This window comes from Sesamum indicum, linkage group LG5 (assembly GCF_000512975.1).
Source record: "Sesamum indicum cultivar Zhongzhi No. 13 linkage group LG5, S_indicum_v1.0, whole genome shotgun sequence".
Lineage (NCBI taxonomy): Eukaryota > Viridiplantae > Streptophyta > Magnoliopsida > Lamiales > Pedaliaceae > Sesamum > Sesamum indicum.
Genome location: NC_026149.1, coordinates 463,388 through 477,519, shown reverse-complemented (window position 1 = coordinate 477,519; position 14,132 = coordinate 463,388). Strand labels below are relative to the sequence as shown.

At 35.8% G+C, this 14,132-nt stretch overlaps 3 protein-coding genes and 1 non-coding gene across 4 annotated transcripts in view; 2 read left to right on the top strand and 2 right to left on the bottom strand.

Moving 5' to 3' along the window:
- On the bottom strand, positions 753-6,775 carry LOC105161400 (DEAD-box ATP-dependent RNA helicase 57). Its single transcript, XM_011079069.2, has 12 exons — positions 6,590-6,775; positions 6,309-6,432; positions 5,911-6,029; positions 5,642-5,733; positions 5,028-5,124; positions 4,742-4,822; positions 4,429-4,661; positions 3,651-3,845; positions 3,411-3,501; positions 2,688-2,810; positions 1,740-1,890; positions 753-1,255 (listed from the first exon to the last, which is right to left on the bottom strand). Exons 1-12 carry the CDS (start codon positions 6,668-6,670, stop codon positions 1,050-1,052), a joined length of 1,593 nt encoding a protein of 530 aa, XP_011077371.1. The 5' UTR covers positions 6,671-6,775; the 3' UTR covers positions 753-1,049.
- On the top strand, positions 6,870-6,941 carry TRNAE-UUC. The gene has a single exon. It is a non-coding gene; the product is annotated as a tRNA-Glu (tRNA).
- Positions 7,550-12,830, bottom strand: LOC105161399 (importin subunit alpha-9). Its single transcript, XM_011079068.2, has 11 exons — positions 12,432-12,830; positions 12,016-12,238; positions 11,334-11,487; positions 11,091-11,193; positions 10,273-10,457; positions 9,880-9,959; positions 9,615-9,765; positions 8,964-9,045; positions 8,823-8,881; positions 8,422-8,727; positions 7,550-8,011 (listed from the first exon to the last, which is right to left on the bottom strand). The coding sequence occupies exons 1-11, from the start codon at positions 12,481-12,483 to the stop codon at positions 7,847-7,849; spliced, it is 1,560 nt and encodes a 519-aa protein (XP_011077370.1). The 5' UTR covers positions 12,484-12,830; the 3' UTR covers positions 7,550-7,846.
- The window catches only part of LOC105161398 (lipid phosphate phosphatase gamma, chloroplastic), a 2,570-nt gene continuing 2,139 nt past the window's right edge, over positions 13,702-14,132 (top strand). Inside the window, 2 exon segments of the mRNA XM_011079067.2 lie at positions 13,702-14,129; positions 14,131-14,132. The exon segment at positions 14,131-14,132 is cut by the window's right edge and continues 462 nt beyond it. Of these exon segments, the coding sequence (XP_011077369.2) occupies positions 13,924-14,129; positions 14,131-14,132 (208 nt within the window). The 5' untranslated portion in view covers positions 13,702-13,923.

The window sequence follows — 14,132 nt, the reverse complement described above, 5'->3', positions numbered from 1 at the left end:
ATCTTGCCTTAGAGTTGCCATTAATAAACTTCTCATACCAAATTTTGTAAGTCCTTTTAAATATGGGCGAAAAAACAAATTAAATTATTTGATATTCAATTAAAATTGTATAAAAAATCATTGAAATTTAATTTGTTAAACTTAATAAATTAAATTTGACCACATTTTTTTTACTTTGATAAACTTTCAAATCCGACTCGAACTCAATTCAATTAGTACAAAAATGATAAAGTATATTAAAAGTACTAAATTACTTGAATTCGACACACGTATTTGATTCAATTAAAGTTTACTTGAACACGACTAGAGTAATAATCAAACCAAATTCAAATACAAATTTTCAAACTCGATAATACTCTAACAAATTTAAACAATGACATATTCCACTAAACTCATATCATTTACAGTCTTAATTTCATATAATTTCCTGATTGATAAATTACTTTGGACATTTTCATTCGAATTTAATTTTCTTGTTCCGAGTCATATTATGAGTAAACAAAATTCTTGAAATAAAACGAATAATGCATATGAGTGGAATTAAAAAATATAATAAAATTAAAATAAGAAAATTCAATCCAATTTCCAAGAAGCAAAAGTTTGATGGGGAATATGCAGTTATGTGATTTTCGCTGAGAAAAGATTAGTTAAGCGGACAGATAACTGCAGCCCATCCTCTGCATTTCCTCTCTATAATTCCTCATCATCTTAACATCAGAATCCAGCCTTTGGGAAGTGGGGATCTCTGTTACTTCCAAACCCAGATAATCTTTCCAACAATTCCAAGTAAACAATGTTAATACAAAAGCGAAGACCCTATATTCATTGTAATTGAAGATAAAACAGTCCTTTGATGGAACGAGAAAAGAATGTTCCCGAGTCCAGCAGCATAAATGACATCAGAATTCAGATACACCAAGAAAACAACCCTATATTTCAGAGCATTATCATTAAACATGTTTCTCAAACAAAATTGAATTAGATGGAGAGAGAGAGGACCAGCTCTGCAGAACTCTGAGGCCATGATTGCATCCATCATCTATTGGTTGTCAATTCTCATCTTGAGATTTCGTAGAGATGGATTCCCTTTGAGGCCTATGTTTCCTCCATTTTTTCTTGGGTAGGGACAAGATCCATTCAGGCACCTCGCAGCCAGAAGCTGTCATGACATTGGCTACATTCCTCAAAAACGGAACATCTGCTTCAGTGTATAATGTTATTGCCTCCCCACTCCTCCCAGCTCTGCCAGAACGACCTTTATGAAACATCGGAAGAAACTGTTTTAGTACACTTGAAAATGATTCCCAGCCAAACAAATAATAAATGAGGGTGGAGAATATGTGATCGGAAATAGAATTGGCAACCTATGATAGTCGCAATGTTATGGGTATGCCAACATAATCTTTTGAATTAGAATCCAAATTAATTGATCATCAGATATGTATGAAAATACACCTTTGAGCAAAAACAGAAGAATGAGGAAACGAAAACTAGAATTTCTTATCAAGAACTGGTGCCTGGCTGGCTTGAAGTAAATAAACACAAATTTAAGCCAGAGAAGTCTTATATATCATTTCCTTCGCTAACAATCAACTAAACTCCAATAAACAATTCACGACAGGTGGGTATTTATTTCAATAAAACAGGGGTATGGTAGCTTTTAACAAATGGAAATTAGTAGTTAAATGAGGACAAGAAGATCAAGGATCAAAACCCCAGACAATGAAACATGAACATACCAATCCTGTGAATGTATGCAGCAGCAGAATCTGGAAAATCATAGTTGATCACACAATTGACACCTTTGAAGTCCATGCCCCGAGCAATAACATCAGTGGCGATCAAAACCCAAGTTTTCCCAGATCGAAAGTTATCAACAGCATGTTCTCTCTGCATCATTTAAATGTGTAATGGAAATAAATCAATAGGGTTCGCATATTTGCTAAAGAAAACAAAAGAGAATTTTATCAGGAAATTGAAAGATATGAAGTTATGTACGAACAAAAAGTTAATGAGTCAACTTAAAAGTGAAAAAGACAAACAGATAGAAAATATGCTAAGGATCTAACCTCAGAGGATTCCTCCCAATAATAATTCAAAGGAACATAAAACTGTGCTAGGAGGGAATACCGACTTTTGCTCAAGTTCTATATCAGATATCCAATGCAAACATCAAAGGCACAGTATTTTTGGCTTTTGCCTTCTTCTATTTACATAGTAATGAATTGTCTGATACGGCTAAGGAGAGATTTTTTAAAATGCATGTGCATGTGTGTCTGTGTGTGAGAGAGAGACAAATAGAGAGAGAGAGTGCATTAGGAGAGTTTAAGTCCACTCAAGCTGCCAGCACAACACCTAAATTTGCTTTTCAGATACAAATAGCTGGTAACAGGCATTTCAATCTAGAGAACAACCATTAACCCCTTCCTTCTTGCTTTGAACATTGCAGATAGAGAAGAACACCAGTTAAGTATGGAGGATACATGGCGAAGCAATAAGCAAAATTAGGCACCATCCAGAAATGGAAACTTTTACAAAGATCCACAAAAGCTAACCATTTCAAGCATGCATTTATTTACAAGCTGTTGCATATATGGAATTTGAGCAAATGAAAAACAGCCTGAGGCTTTTTCTCAATTCAACAAGCACCCCAAGCATGCCCTAAGGTATGGTTAAGGGTATATCACCTGTATTTGGGGAAGGTCAGCATGTATGACATCAGCTCTAATGTCATCATATTTCAGTTCGTTGTACAGTTCCTTAGCTCGCTCCTTGTTTTGGACAAAAAGCAGCACCGGTGGGTTCAAACTCTGAAATAGACGACAAAACATTTAACTGGGTCATGCCAAGTACTACAAGTCTTTCTCCAGAATATCTCGAATAAATGAAGAAGTGAAAACACAAATTGCTCCCAACAGTCATGACATCAATATAGGTAACATATAGAAACAGAAAAGGAGAAAAAAAATAAAAAAAACAAAGAAAAGAAACATTTTGGAATCATGAATGAAGGTGGTCGAATGACAATACTTAAAGCTGGATAATATCCTCAGCTAAAATTAAAAAAAGAAGCATGATAGCAAATACATTCATCTAGCACTAAGGAGTGCTTCTGGAAATTAAAAACAAAAAGATCCCAATCTAAGTACGTAGGAACTCTTTTAACATCTTAAAAAGTATATGTAAACAATCTTCAGTAGTCAATATTAGCAATGACCACATGGAACAAAGTACTAGCAATTTTGCCTTGGAATTCCTTGACAAAGGCTTCAAATACAAGGATACATCTTCAAGCCCATCCATAAATAGCCCAACCAACCCCCAACAACAAAAAAAAAAAAAAAAGAAACAAAAAGCAATTTTATATATATATAAAGCTAGTCCAATAACACTTCAAGTGACATCCATACCTCTGCAAAGCTTTGACGAAGAGCAAGAAGCTTCCCCTCCTCGCTTCCTACAAATATGAGCTTTTGCTTTATTGACTCAGAAGCAGAGTTTCTGCGAAGATAAAAGAGCCACAATAAAGAACAGGTGTACATCCCTATATAATGCCATTAGTTTGATACTCTACTTTTCAAAATAGATTTATCCAATCAGCAGAAGAATAAGATTCCTTCCTGCTGTCAATAGAAGCAATTATTTCTTACTTTCTGCCAATGATAACACGGACAGCGTCATGCATAATTGTACGTGCAAGTTCTTCAACAGTATCAGGTAAAGTAGCACTGAACAATGAGCGCAGGATGGAAGGGTTTGAGCATGCTTTGACCACAGCATCAACCTGCTCAACCAATCCTAACTCAAAAAGTTTGTCGGATTCATCCAGGACAAGAACTTCAACCCTACACAATGATAAGAAGTCAACCCAAAAACACAGATAAGCTAATTTTCGAAGTCATTGGCATAGTAGGACTTCTAGCTTTCACATTGCCAAAACTTCAAATAACAATCTCTTCTAGTAGTGACATTCTTCAGAATGAGAACAAGCAGCTTCTGTGCACAAACTGTGGAGACTCAAGTGTTTCTGGTTTTCCACTAAAATAGAACAGATAGTTCTGTTCCAGTAAATGCATTACCTATATTCAGAGAAAACCCTTTCACGCTTTTATGGCGCAAAAGCCATTTGGTAGTATTTTCAGTTGAGTTCCAAGTCTAAGGACCAAGGGAGCAATTAATTTGGACCAATACTATATCATAATACACCAGAAATATCACATTGTCTAACATCATACACATAAGAAACTATAATGACCGAAAAATAAGAATGACCTTCACACAAACACAAGAATTTAAGAATGAAAACCTCATGAATCTTTCAACATAAACAGATAAAGCATGTCTTTTTCTTACTGCAGAATACAGCATATGATAATCAGCACAACTGCAAAGAGAAGCCACAAAACCAGAAGGGAATGCGTATCTTACTTGCTTAAATCAAGTTTTCTTTTGCGGATCGCAAACTGTATCCGGAACGGAGTGGAGATGAGAATATCACAGGGCAGTTTTGAGAAATCTGCACTTTTGGCAAGCTGCTTAGTCATTAATTTGATGTAAAACTTCTTTCCTTTGGCCAATTTCTTGCATTCTCTCGCGGTCTGGGCAGCTAATTCACGTGTAGGGCAAAGAATCACTGCCCGAACACCATCTTTTGAAGCATGCTGATTGTTGAGAAGTGATCAATTAGCAGAGGACATCATATCATATAATTATATTGGGACTTCTGATGTGTCTTATATACCTTAAGTTTCATAAGTATTGGGCAGACGAATGCAAAGGTTTTTCCAGAACCAGTAGGAGCACAGGCGAAACACTCCCTTCCCTGCACACATTTAGAAAGGTAAAAAATATTAAAACAAAAAAATGTTAGACCTGGACACACACAAGTAGCAGAAAGCAGCAGAGTTTAGATGAGAGTTGCAATGCTAAAGTTTAATGACCTCTTACATCCATTAAAACAAAACAGGAGATGGACAAATTAAAATAGAAAATTAAAAAACAAAAACAGTTCAAATGAAAGATCATACAGATAGTAAGACTGGAATAGCCTGCCTTTGGATTGGTGTTGGCTCCTTAAAACCCAGATCACTCAAATTGTGCAACAGGTAAGATTTGCAATTGTACCTGTACAGAATAGTTATAAACTGAATTTAGTGACAATAACTTGGGGGGGGGGGGGGGGGGGGGGGAAGAGCAAGAACCAAAACAACTTACTTTGATGAAAACTAGTTACAAGAAAACATCTCCATCCAGCTAACATTAGCAAAATTCAGAATAGCATTCATATGTATCATATTTTATGATTGTTTTCAACAAAGTAAAACCAGCTGGATATTTCACCATTTTTTAAATGTTATTTCCACGAAACAGCTGTCTCTTTCATTCCATGTACTTATTCAACCAACACTATAAACACATTATCATGATTCAGCTAGGTACTTCTTGCACTCCACTGGGTACCGCTACATTCCTTTATTCTGTAAACAAAAGCTTTGAAAGACTATAGCTTGTTTACTTGTATTCGTATGGATATATGACTAGAAATAGGAAATGAAGCCAATGCATGGGTGATGGTAATCAAGAGAGCTAGAATAGCAGCACAAAGGATAATCCCATGAATGAAAAAAGTATCATTTATTACCTCGATTTCAACTCTGTAAAGTTCTGAAGTGGAGACGGGATATTGCTCCCAGAAACATGAATATTATACCTCTTCCGGAAAAGAGCATCCCTCTAACAATCATGAACAAAAATGACAGGGAAAAGATTCTGTTATGTTTTGTTTGTATAAAAACCACCAAAAGCATCTCGTTTACACAAACCCAGTACTTTCCTTCTCCTTTTTACTTTGAGGGAAATGTACACTTAAATATAAAATAAGATGCATCAAATAAAACTGAGAGACACAACCTCCAACTGCCGATAATATTCCTTCTTCTCTTGTAAAATTTCATCTTCATTATGCTCTCCTGCTTCATCAACAGCTTTTGATTTTGATCTTTTAAATACACTGAATCCTTCAATTGGGTCTGAAAACCAACAGATTGTAAAAGAAAAATTAGCTCACAGGATTGCGTTTTACACCTTTGAATCCTCCTATTCTTCATTCATAAAAAACTGCAATAAGCACTACTCTTAATAGAATTCGAGTGAGAAATCACACATTAGCTCATGAGTTACCACCAAGATCATTCATCCTAAGCATCTGTAGCAGATCTTCTGTACAGCACCTAAATCTTTCTAATTCTACAGAGACTTCCCCGGTTCAATCAAATTGACACACGCACTAAGCGATAAAGAAAAATCACCTGAACGAGCCACTTTTCTCTTCCTCTTCTTATCAGCACGCAACGCCATTCCCTCCTCCATAGTAGAAACCCCATTTTCAATCAAGTTGGGCTTTTCTACAACATCATCACTCTCTGTTTTCTCCTAATTTAGATTTCAACAAAACATACAAATCAAACTGACGAATATTTTTATGCATTTAATATATCTTTATATACCAGAAAGTACATTCCACATGTAACAGCGCATTGGTCAAAATTTAAAACAAGCTGTACTGTTTCTATAAATTTGTATAATTTACCTTGAATCTCGCGAAATCACCAGCAAACTTTTTGCGATTGAAAGTGATGCCGGAAAAAAGAAAAGACGTGTCCTTTTCCATTAGGTATCAGACAAATCAACAGAATGATCAAGACTTCTGTCGCTGATAACGTAATTTTGGTGTTCTGTTGATGGGATTTGGATAGCTTCTCTGTATAAAGAAGCAACAAATTGAAGCAGCTGGAATTAGGGTTTTAGCGATTACGAGGGTTTTGGGTAAATAACGACATAAACCATGTTTTGCTTTTACTCATCAACCATCCGTTGTCGTCCAGCGGTTAGGATCTCTGGCTTTCACCCAGGAGACCCGGGTTCGATTCCCGGCAACGGAATTTTTTAAAATCCAATTGATGTTTGTTGAATTTCCTAATATATTTGAAAAATAAGAGTAATCCTTGCATTGTATTCAATAAAAATATACGCAGGAATCGCGTTCCATAATTGTTGGGAACCAAAAAAAAAACACTATAATTTCCATTACTAATTTGTGACACTATTTTGCCAGTTTCTTTTAATGTGTCTATAATCCTTAAATTGATTTTTTTAAATATAATGCACGTATTCATATATTTTATTCTTGAAATAACCATTGAAAAACAAAACAATTTTTATAAATTACTCATATTTACAAAAAAAAGCAAACTCATTGATATTGATTATATTTAAAAAAAGAAAAGAAAAAAAGAAAGGAAAATTCTTGAACAATAAGAGTAATTCAATAAAAAAATATACGTAGGAAATTGTGTATCACAGTTGCCAGTATAAAAAGAAAAGATAAATGTTCCACTCACAGTTGCCAGCGGTAGGTTGTCTGGCTTTCACCCAGGAGACCTGGGTCGTTCCCTGGCAACGGAACTTGATTTTTTCTCAAACCCATCCTTCTCATCAACAAACACTTATATTGAATGATTCCCCCATTTTCTTCTTCGTAAACATCACATAAGAAAAAGAATTAACCATTAACTGAAATTAAAATCTGTTGCTGCTGAAATAACACACCAAATATGGGGGCAAAAGATACAAAATTCAGACACAGAAAGCATTCAGAGAGAACATCATCCTAAAGATGGCCCAAACAATATACACCGGAGATTAGTGCTTTACAACGTCCCTCAACAAACACTTCAACTGTAAAATCAGCTTGGACATCCATATATCATCCCAATATCTTAGGCATAATTCAAGGTAATCGCGTCTTTGAGTTATCACACAAAAGTACGCAATGTCTGAGCTGTTTCTATGAATCGAGTCCATAGTCCTCTCCAAAGTACTTGTCGACTAACTCATTGGCCATGTTTCTTAGATCTTCATTTTCATGGAACTGGAATCTTTCCATGGCATCAATCCCATCTTCTGCCTCGACAAGCTTTTGTCCCTCGCCATTTGGCATTCCCCTCAGAACCTGTGGGGAAGAATGTAATGAAAAATTATTGAAGGATAAAAATACAAAGTTCTTACACAGACTTTTTGCCTTTGCTACATTGTATGCGTTGTCCCAAAAACAAAGTCAAACAGTTAACCTCTGAGCTTAAATAAAGAACTGGCTTCCCCGCATAATATACCAACAAAAGTTTTTAATTGTTCCATTTATCTAACAAAACAACAGTCAAAGACAGCACGTACAGGGCCAGGAACAACAAAAGCATCATGTGTTATTGTGCTTAACAAGAAGGGGAGAAACTCTTCGTCATTTATTAAAACTCTAATCTTCACAATCAGTTCTGTTAAAGAGAGAATTGTTACGACCAGCAAGCTATAACATACACTCTCCAATGTTCCTGATCAGACAGTGACTGGGAAAAGTCTGCTTACCAGCTCTAGGAATTGAAGCCCCAATCTTGCAGCCTCGGTATCTGCAGATCTTACCAAGTCAATAAAACCAACAAGGCATCCTCCGCCAACAAGAGAAACCAAGTGCTCAACAATCAAATTTGGTCTTCCAGATCCTTCGGCCGGGGCAACACAGAGGTTCCCGAGAACATATGCAACTTCCTTTCTTATGTCAAATGGGCCAGTTGACAGCAGGCGCATCAATAATGACACAGCTTCACTTGAATGTATTATTTTTTTATGCTCAACAGAACCAGCAGCTATATTAGATAGCACCCAAGCAGATTCCTACAAAATGCATGCATAGAACAAATTGATACTGATGCAATAACAATTGTCTTCACATATAGGCAAGTATAACAAGAAAATATAAATTGTCACACCTTTTTCAAGACACGGTGCTCACTTTTCAAACATTTTATCAGTGCTTGAATTACATTTACTGCAGAAAATTGGTCATTGAGAAACATTAGTGTAGAATACCTTCACTCGAAAAAACAAGCAGAAAAAGAACTAGTACTAGCCTGTGATCTCACGTCCTGCAACAAGGACATTATTAGTTATATAAGAATCACCAGCGACAAGGTTGCCTAAACCCCGTAGCAACTGCATACATGAACAGTAATAAAAAGTGTAGAAAATTAATTATACATCAGCACTGTATAACCAGACAATGCCAGCAGACAATTAGAGGGTGAAACGTGTTACAGAAAGAAATCATAAGAACTTTTAATTCATGAAGAAGGTGATATTTACGTTAAATGACTCCATATAAATTTCACACAGTGCCCCAAAAATACGAGTAGAATGCATCTAGGAATTAGTTTTTGCAGCTGACTCATTGAATTTTTGAAGTAAAAGAGGATTTGTGAACTCGAAGTCAGAGAAACATGAAATTTGTTACAAGAAAACATTGTCAAGAAACTGGCAACTTGCTTTTCTGTTGTTTTCATTAACTAGTCCATGTTAGTGATAATGTTTAACAGTTAGTTCATGATGGAATGTGGCAAGAAAGTTTTTTCCGTATTGATTAGACAAAGAAAACATGGATATGGTACCTCAAAGACAAATTAAACCAGAGAGGCTTCCAGGCAGTTGCTAGCAGCAATATTTGATCTTTAGCTTTAAGTAAATGATTCTAAATAAGTATACCATCTACATATCATGCCCATTACCGGGATAAGCAGTTGCAAGCTATTTGATGATGCCAGTCTATCTACAATTATTTGCAGAAGATCACTTTTGGCCAGCATGCTGGTAGCAAAATTTGAAAGGGCTGTTAGATACACAACCACCCATGCCACTTCAGTAGCCAACTCTTCATCCCTGATTAAACCAGCAGAAAATTTGAAGAGTAAGATAGGAAATGAGATCACGTGATATGTAGCTTTTCCAACATGACTAAGAATGACATGATGAGAGCAAAAGTTTACTCCCTACCCTCTCTTCAAGTGTCGAAGAATTGCATCAAGAACGCCATCAATCCTTATTAAATCTGTGGCAGCTTTGGGGTCTGGTCCCTACACCCAAGATATCATGTTACATACATATCGCAGAAAGTATGAGCTAAACCTTAAAAAGTTTTCTCTGTGCTGTTAAAGGCTTATGCACCAACAGAGTGCCATAGAGAAGTTGAAAAAATCAACATTACATTCTTTAGAAAGAAGATATGTTATTTGGCAAAAAGCTGAGATAAACCGCTGCGATGAATTGTTACAAGCCTTGAAAATAAGAAGAAAATTATCGTTCTAACAGTTTATCGAATGTTTGACATTAGTCAAAACTATTTTGAAACTAATAAGTATATATTCTGCTCAAAACATGTTTCAGCACCTTAATTAAGTTTGACAATGCCCAAGCAGCTGTTCTCACGGTTGAGCCCTTGTTTGGCAGCATCATCCTTGCAAGAGGTTGCAGAGCTCCTTGTGATAGCAGAACGTTTCTCATTTCCTCTCCTTCACCAGCCACATTTCCCAGCGCCCAGGCACATTGCTCTGCAACAGGCAGTGAACTCTTTTCTGCAAAGGAATAAAGACAATGCAATAAATTTCTTGAGAAGACCTCAATGAAGTGATCGAAGCTGATAAAAGAAATCCAATTATAGTGTACAATCGTGAAGCTGAAATGTTGATCTTATGGGGGAAAAAGCACAACTTATTTATATTAACACGACCAATAAAGACCAGAAGACTGTGTGGTACTAACAAGAAGATATATATAGATATATACATATATATATGGCAATGCTTTTCCAGTTCTCTTTTTCATGGATAATCAGATTGTTATCATTCAACATTACTGATTCAAAAGAGACAATTTGCATCACTTGAGAGTACTTCACATAAAAATGGCTTAGTTATGTAGCTGTGTTCTCTCTCTCTCTCTCTCTGTAGTGTATCTGGAATAACACTGACGACATTGACAATCCAATAAATCAAACAAAAAGCATAAAAAAAGTGGCGTCCTAGTGGTGATCAACTGAACTTGAAAACACAAAATACTCTTGGAATAAATTCCAAGCAATGGATTCAAAAATTGTGCATGCCACCACTGTCCAGTTAACTAAAAGCTCGATGCCTTTATGATGAGGAATTAAGAAAATACCAACAATTATGCCCAAAAGAAAATAAAGCCCTACAGAAACTACCAACCTCCCATGTGAGCAATAATTAACGGTAATGCCGGCAACAATGCTTTTGTTTCTTCTGGTTTCCCAGCTGCTATATTTGTCAGACACCAAGCGGCCTCGAGTAACTAAAAATGTGGTATGTTATTTTAGACACTATACATTAGATAAGTTGGCACCATATAATCCATCAGAGTGATCTCTATATGACAAGAAACCTGTAGACTTCACATAAACGATTAGCAAAAGTTAAATAGAGTCCTCAAACCTGCTCATCAGGTGAACCAAATGAAAGAAATTGAACAAGAGTGGGCATTACTCCAGCCTTGAGGGCTGCTTCAACTGGAGGATATTCTGATTTTGACAACAGTCGTCTTAGCTCACGAAGAGCACCAACTCTTTTTTGCATTGCTCCTTTACCCCTAGGAGGCCGTAAATACAGTATAAGTCAAAATCCCACAGCAAGCTTTCAATATGATCTGAAAATATATACAAGGGTAGAACAGCTTTCACACGTCATATACAACTATGCTGGTGCAGTTTTAGCTGATGGATAACATTTCACTAGGTCGGTAGTTGAATACACAAATACAACTTGATATATTAGTTCAGTTGGCCATAACCCCAACTAATAGGTTACATGCATAAGAACACAACAAGTTAAATCACGCTGCGATGTTAGTTGGAATATACAGGTTTTTCCTAGATGAACAGCGTTTGAAAACACTAGGCAGTTTGAATCATGCCACGTTACCAATGGGACCTACGCTGTCCTACTGTTGCATGATTCATAGTTCAGTGTTTTTCAACCAAGACACACAGAAAGAATCCCATGTACAGAGCTCAGTTAACTCCTAGCCTCAATTTATCTTAGATTGGCATGATGCAAATATTGTAACTCCACAGCATCAAAATTTCAATATACTCAAAACAAAAGTAATGTGGCTTACTGATAGCCAATGGCATGCTTCAATTCTTCCACTGCTTTTAGAGTTTGATCCTCTAGAACTGATTGTTCTTCATCCATCATCATGTCGTCTTCTACTGGAACGTCAGCATTTTCACTGCTAACTCCCACTCTGCATAAACGCTTTGTCCTCATTAATGCTTCTCTTCTTTCTTTTCCTACCATAACTGCATGTTCTCGTCTCCTCTGCACTGCGACACTTCCAACTGAAATAACCAGCAGATACACCCTCATTCCATCTATCTAATAATAGAACAAAACAACACATACAAGCACAAAACGATTTCTATTTCTACCATCCCCACACACAAAAAAGCTAAACTATAAAAATAAATGAATAAATAAGCTACTTTCAGACGTGCACGCATATAGTGAAAAGGAAGGAGAGTGTGGTTTTGCCTGGTGATTTTATGGGCCCTCTTTTCTGGGGTGTTGAGGTTTCATCCGACATCGTCTCGCAGGTTTAAGGTTATTACTCGGAAAATCTTCCAGTAAGCTAAGGATAGAAGCAAACAAGGGTTCCTTAGTTTTCCCCCCTTTGATCAAATGAAGAAAACACGGGTTCGCGAAAAGATTTTCAGGCAGCTGAAGGGAGAAGATGTTCTTGAAATTTCTTGATTGCCGCGCCTTTCCTGAAGTTGAAGTGGGTCGCGGGCTTTGTACAGGATTTTAGGGGGATTCTAAAATTTGGGGGAAGTTTACTCGATTTCACGCTGGCTTTCTCAGTACTGTTTGGCTTATTGGAATTTCCCATTCTGGTAGTGGATATGTTGTCCGTGACAAGGTTAGTCCGGTTTTCTCCATGTGAAAATTTTCAATTGAATCTAATAATACACCTTTTGACGAAGGATGATTTAACTTAGTAGTTGACGCTAAGAGAGCAATTTTATTAATAAATTCAAAGTTATAAATTTAAATTTTATTAAACGAATGAGTATTTATTTCACTTTATATGAGTTATTTTTATTATTATTTTTTTATGATAATAGTAACTACAAGAACAATGATTTATTATGATTTTTGCTTTAAATAAAAGTTTTAATATAAGGGAACGACTGTAATAAACCTTTTCTAAGGGAGTCAAATATTAAGGACAGTGTCGTCTCAAAATTTATGGTTATTATTATTTAAGTTAATCTTTATTATATTTATATTTTAAATTGGTGAATGTAATTGTAAACATAATTTGTGGGAGAAAAGTGTAATTAATATTTTGATAAAGAATCAGCTTAATTTATTTTTATATTAGTATATATATATTCTGGTAGTTTATATTTTCTATTATTATTTATAATATATTTTAAAATAAAAAATATTATATATACACATAAATTGCATGCCACGAGTATATGTGGCACACTTACATGTTGTGTGCACAATCAATTAAATTTTTTTTAAAAATTACTATTATTATTAAAAATATATTAATTAAATTAATATAATATTAAAAAGTATAAAAAACGAGACAAGAAAAAGAGATACGAAAATTATAGAGAGAAACATTAATGAAATATAAAAGTATAGATAAATTTTTATTTTTAATACTAAATGACGTTAATTTTGAAAAAAAAAATTGTTATAAGTTTTTACACAAATAATAATAACTATCAATTATAGAGAGCCGTAACAAAATAAAGCAAAAAAATAAAATATAAACAAAGATGGCCACTGCTTCCATTTCCATCCTCGCCGTCAAACATTTCTGCTACACGCAAAGAACTCCAGAAAACACAACACACGCACGGAACACGCATCACAACCAAGTCTCAGCTACTCTCTACTCTTTACATCATCCTCACAACAGTTAACGCACAAGAGATCAGCCATCGACGTTGTTCGTAAGCAGTAATTATCTCAATTGTCCAAGATCCGATAATCCCGAAGAGAACCCATGTCGGATCCACACCCGCTTCCGCCCCTGAAAGCTGTGACCCTGACCCACGTTCGGTACCAAAGGGGAGATCAATTGGGCCATTTCCTGGCATGGATTTCTCTTGTCCCGGTATTCATCAGCCTCGGCGGCTTCTTTTCACATTTCATCTTCCGTCGCGAGCTTCAAGGCATGTTCTTCGCGCTCGGGCTTTTGATCTCGCAATTCAT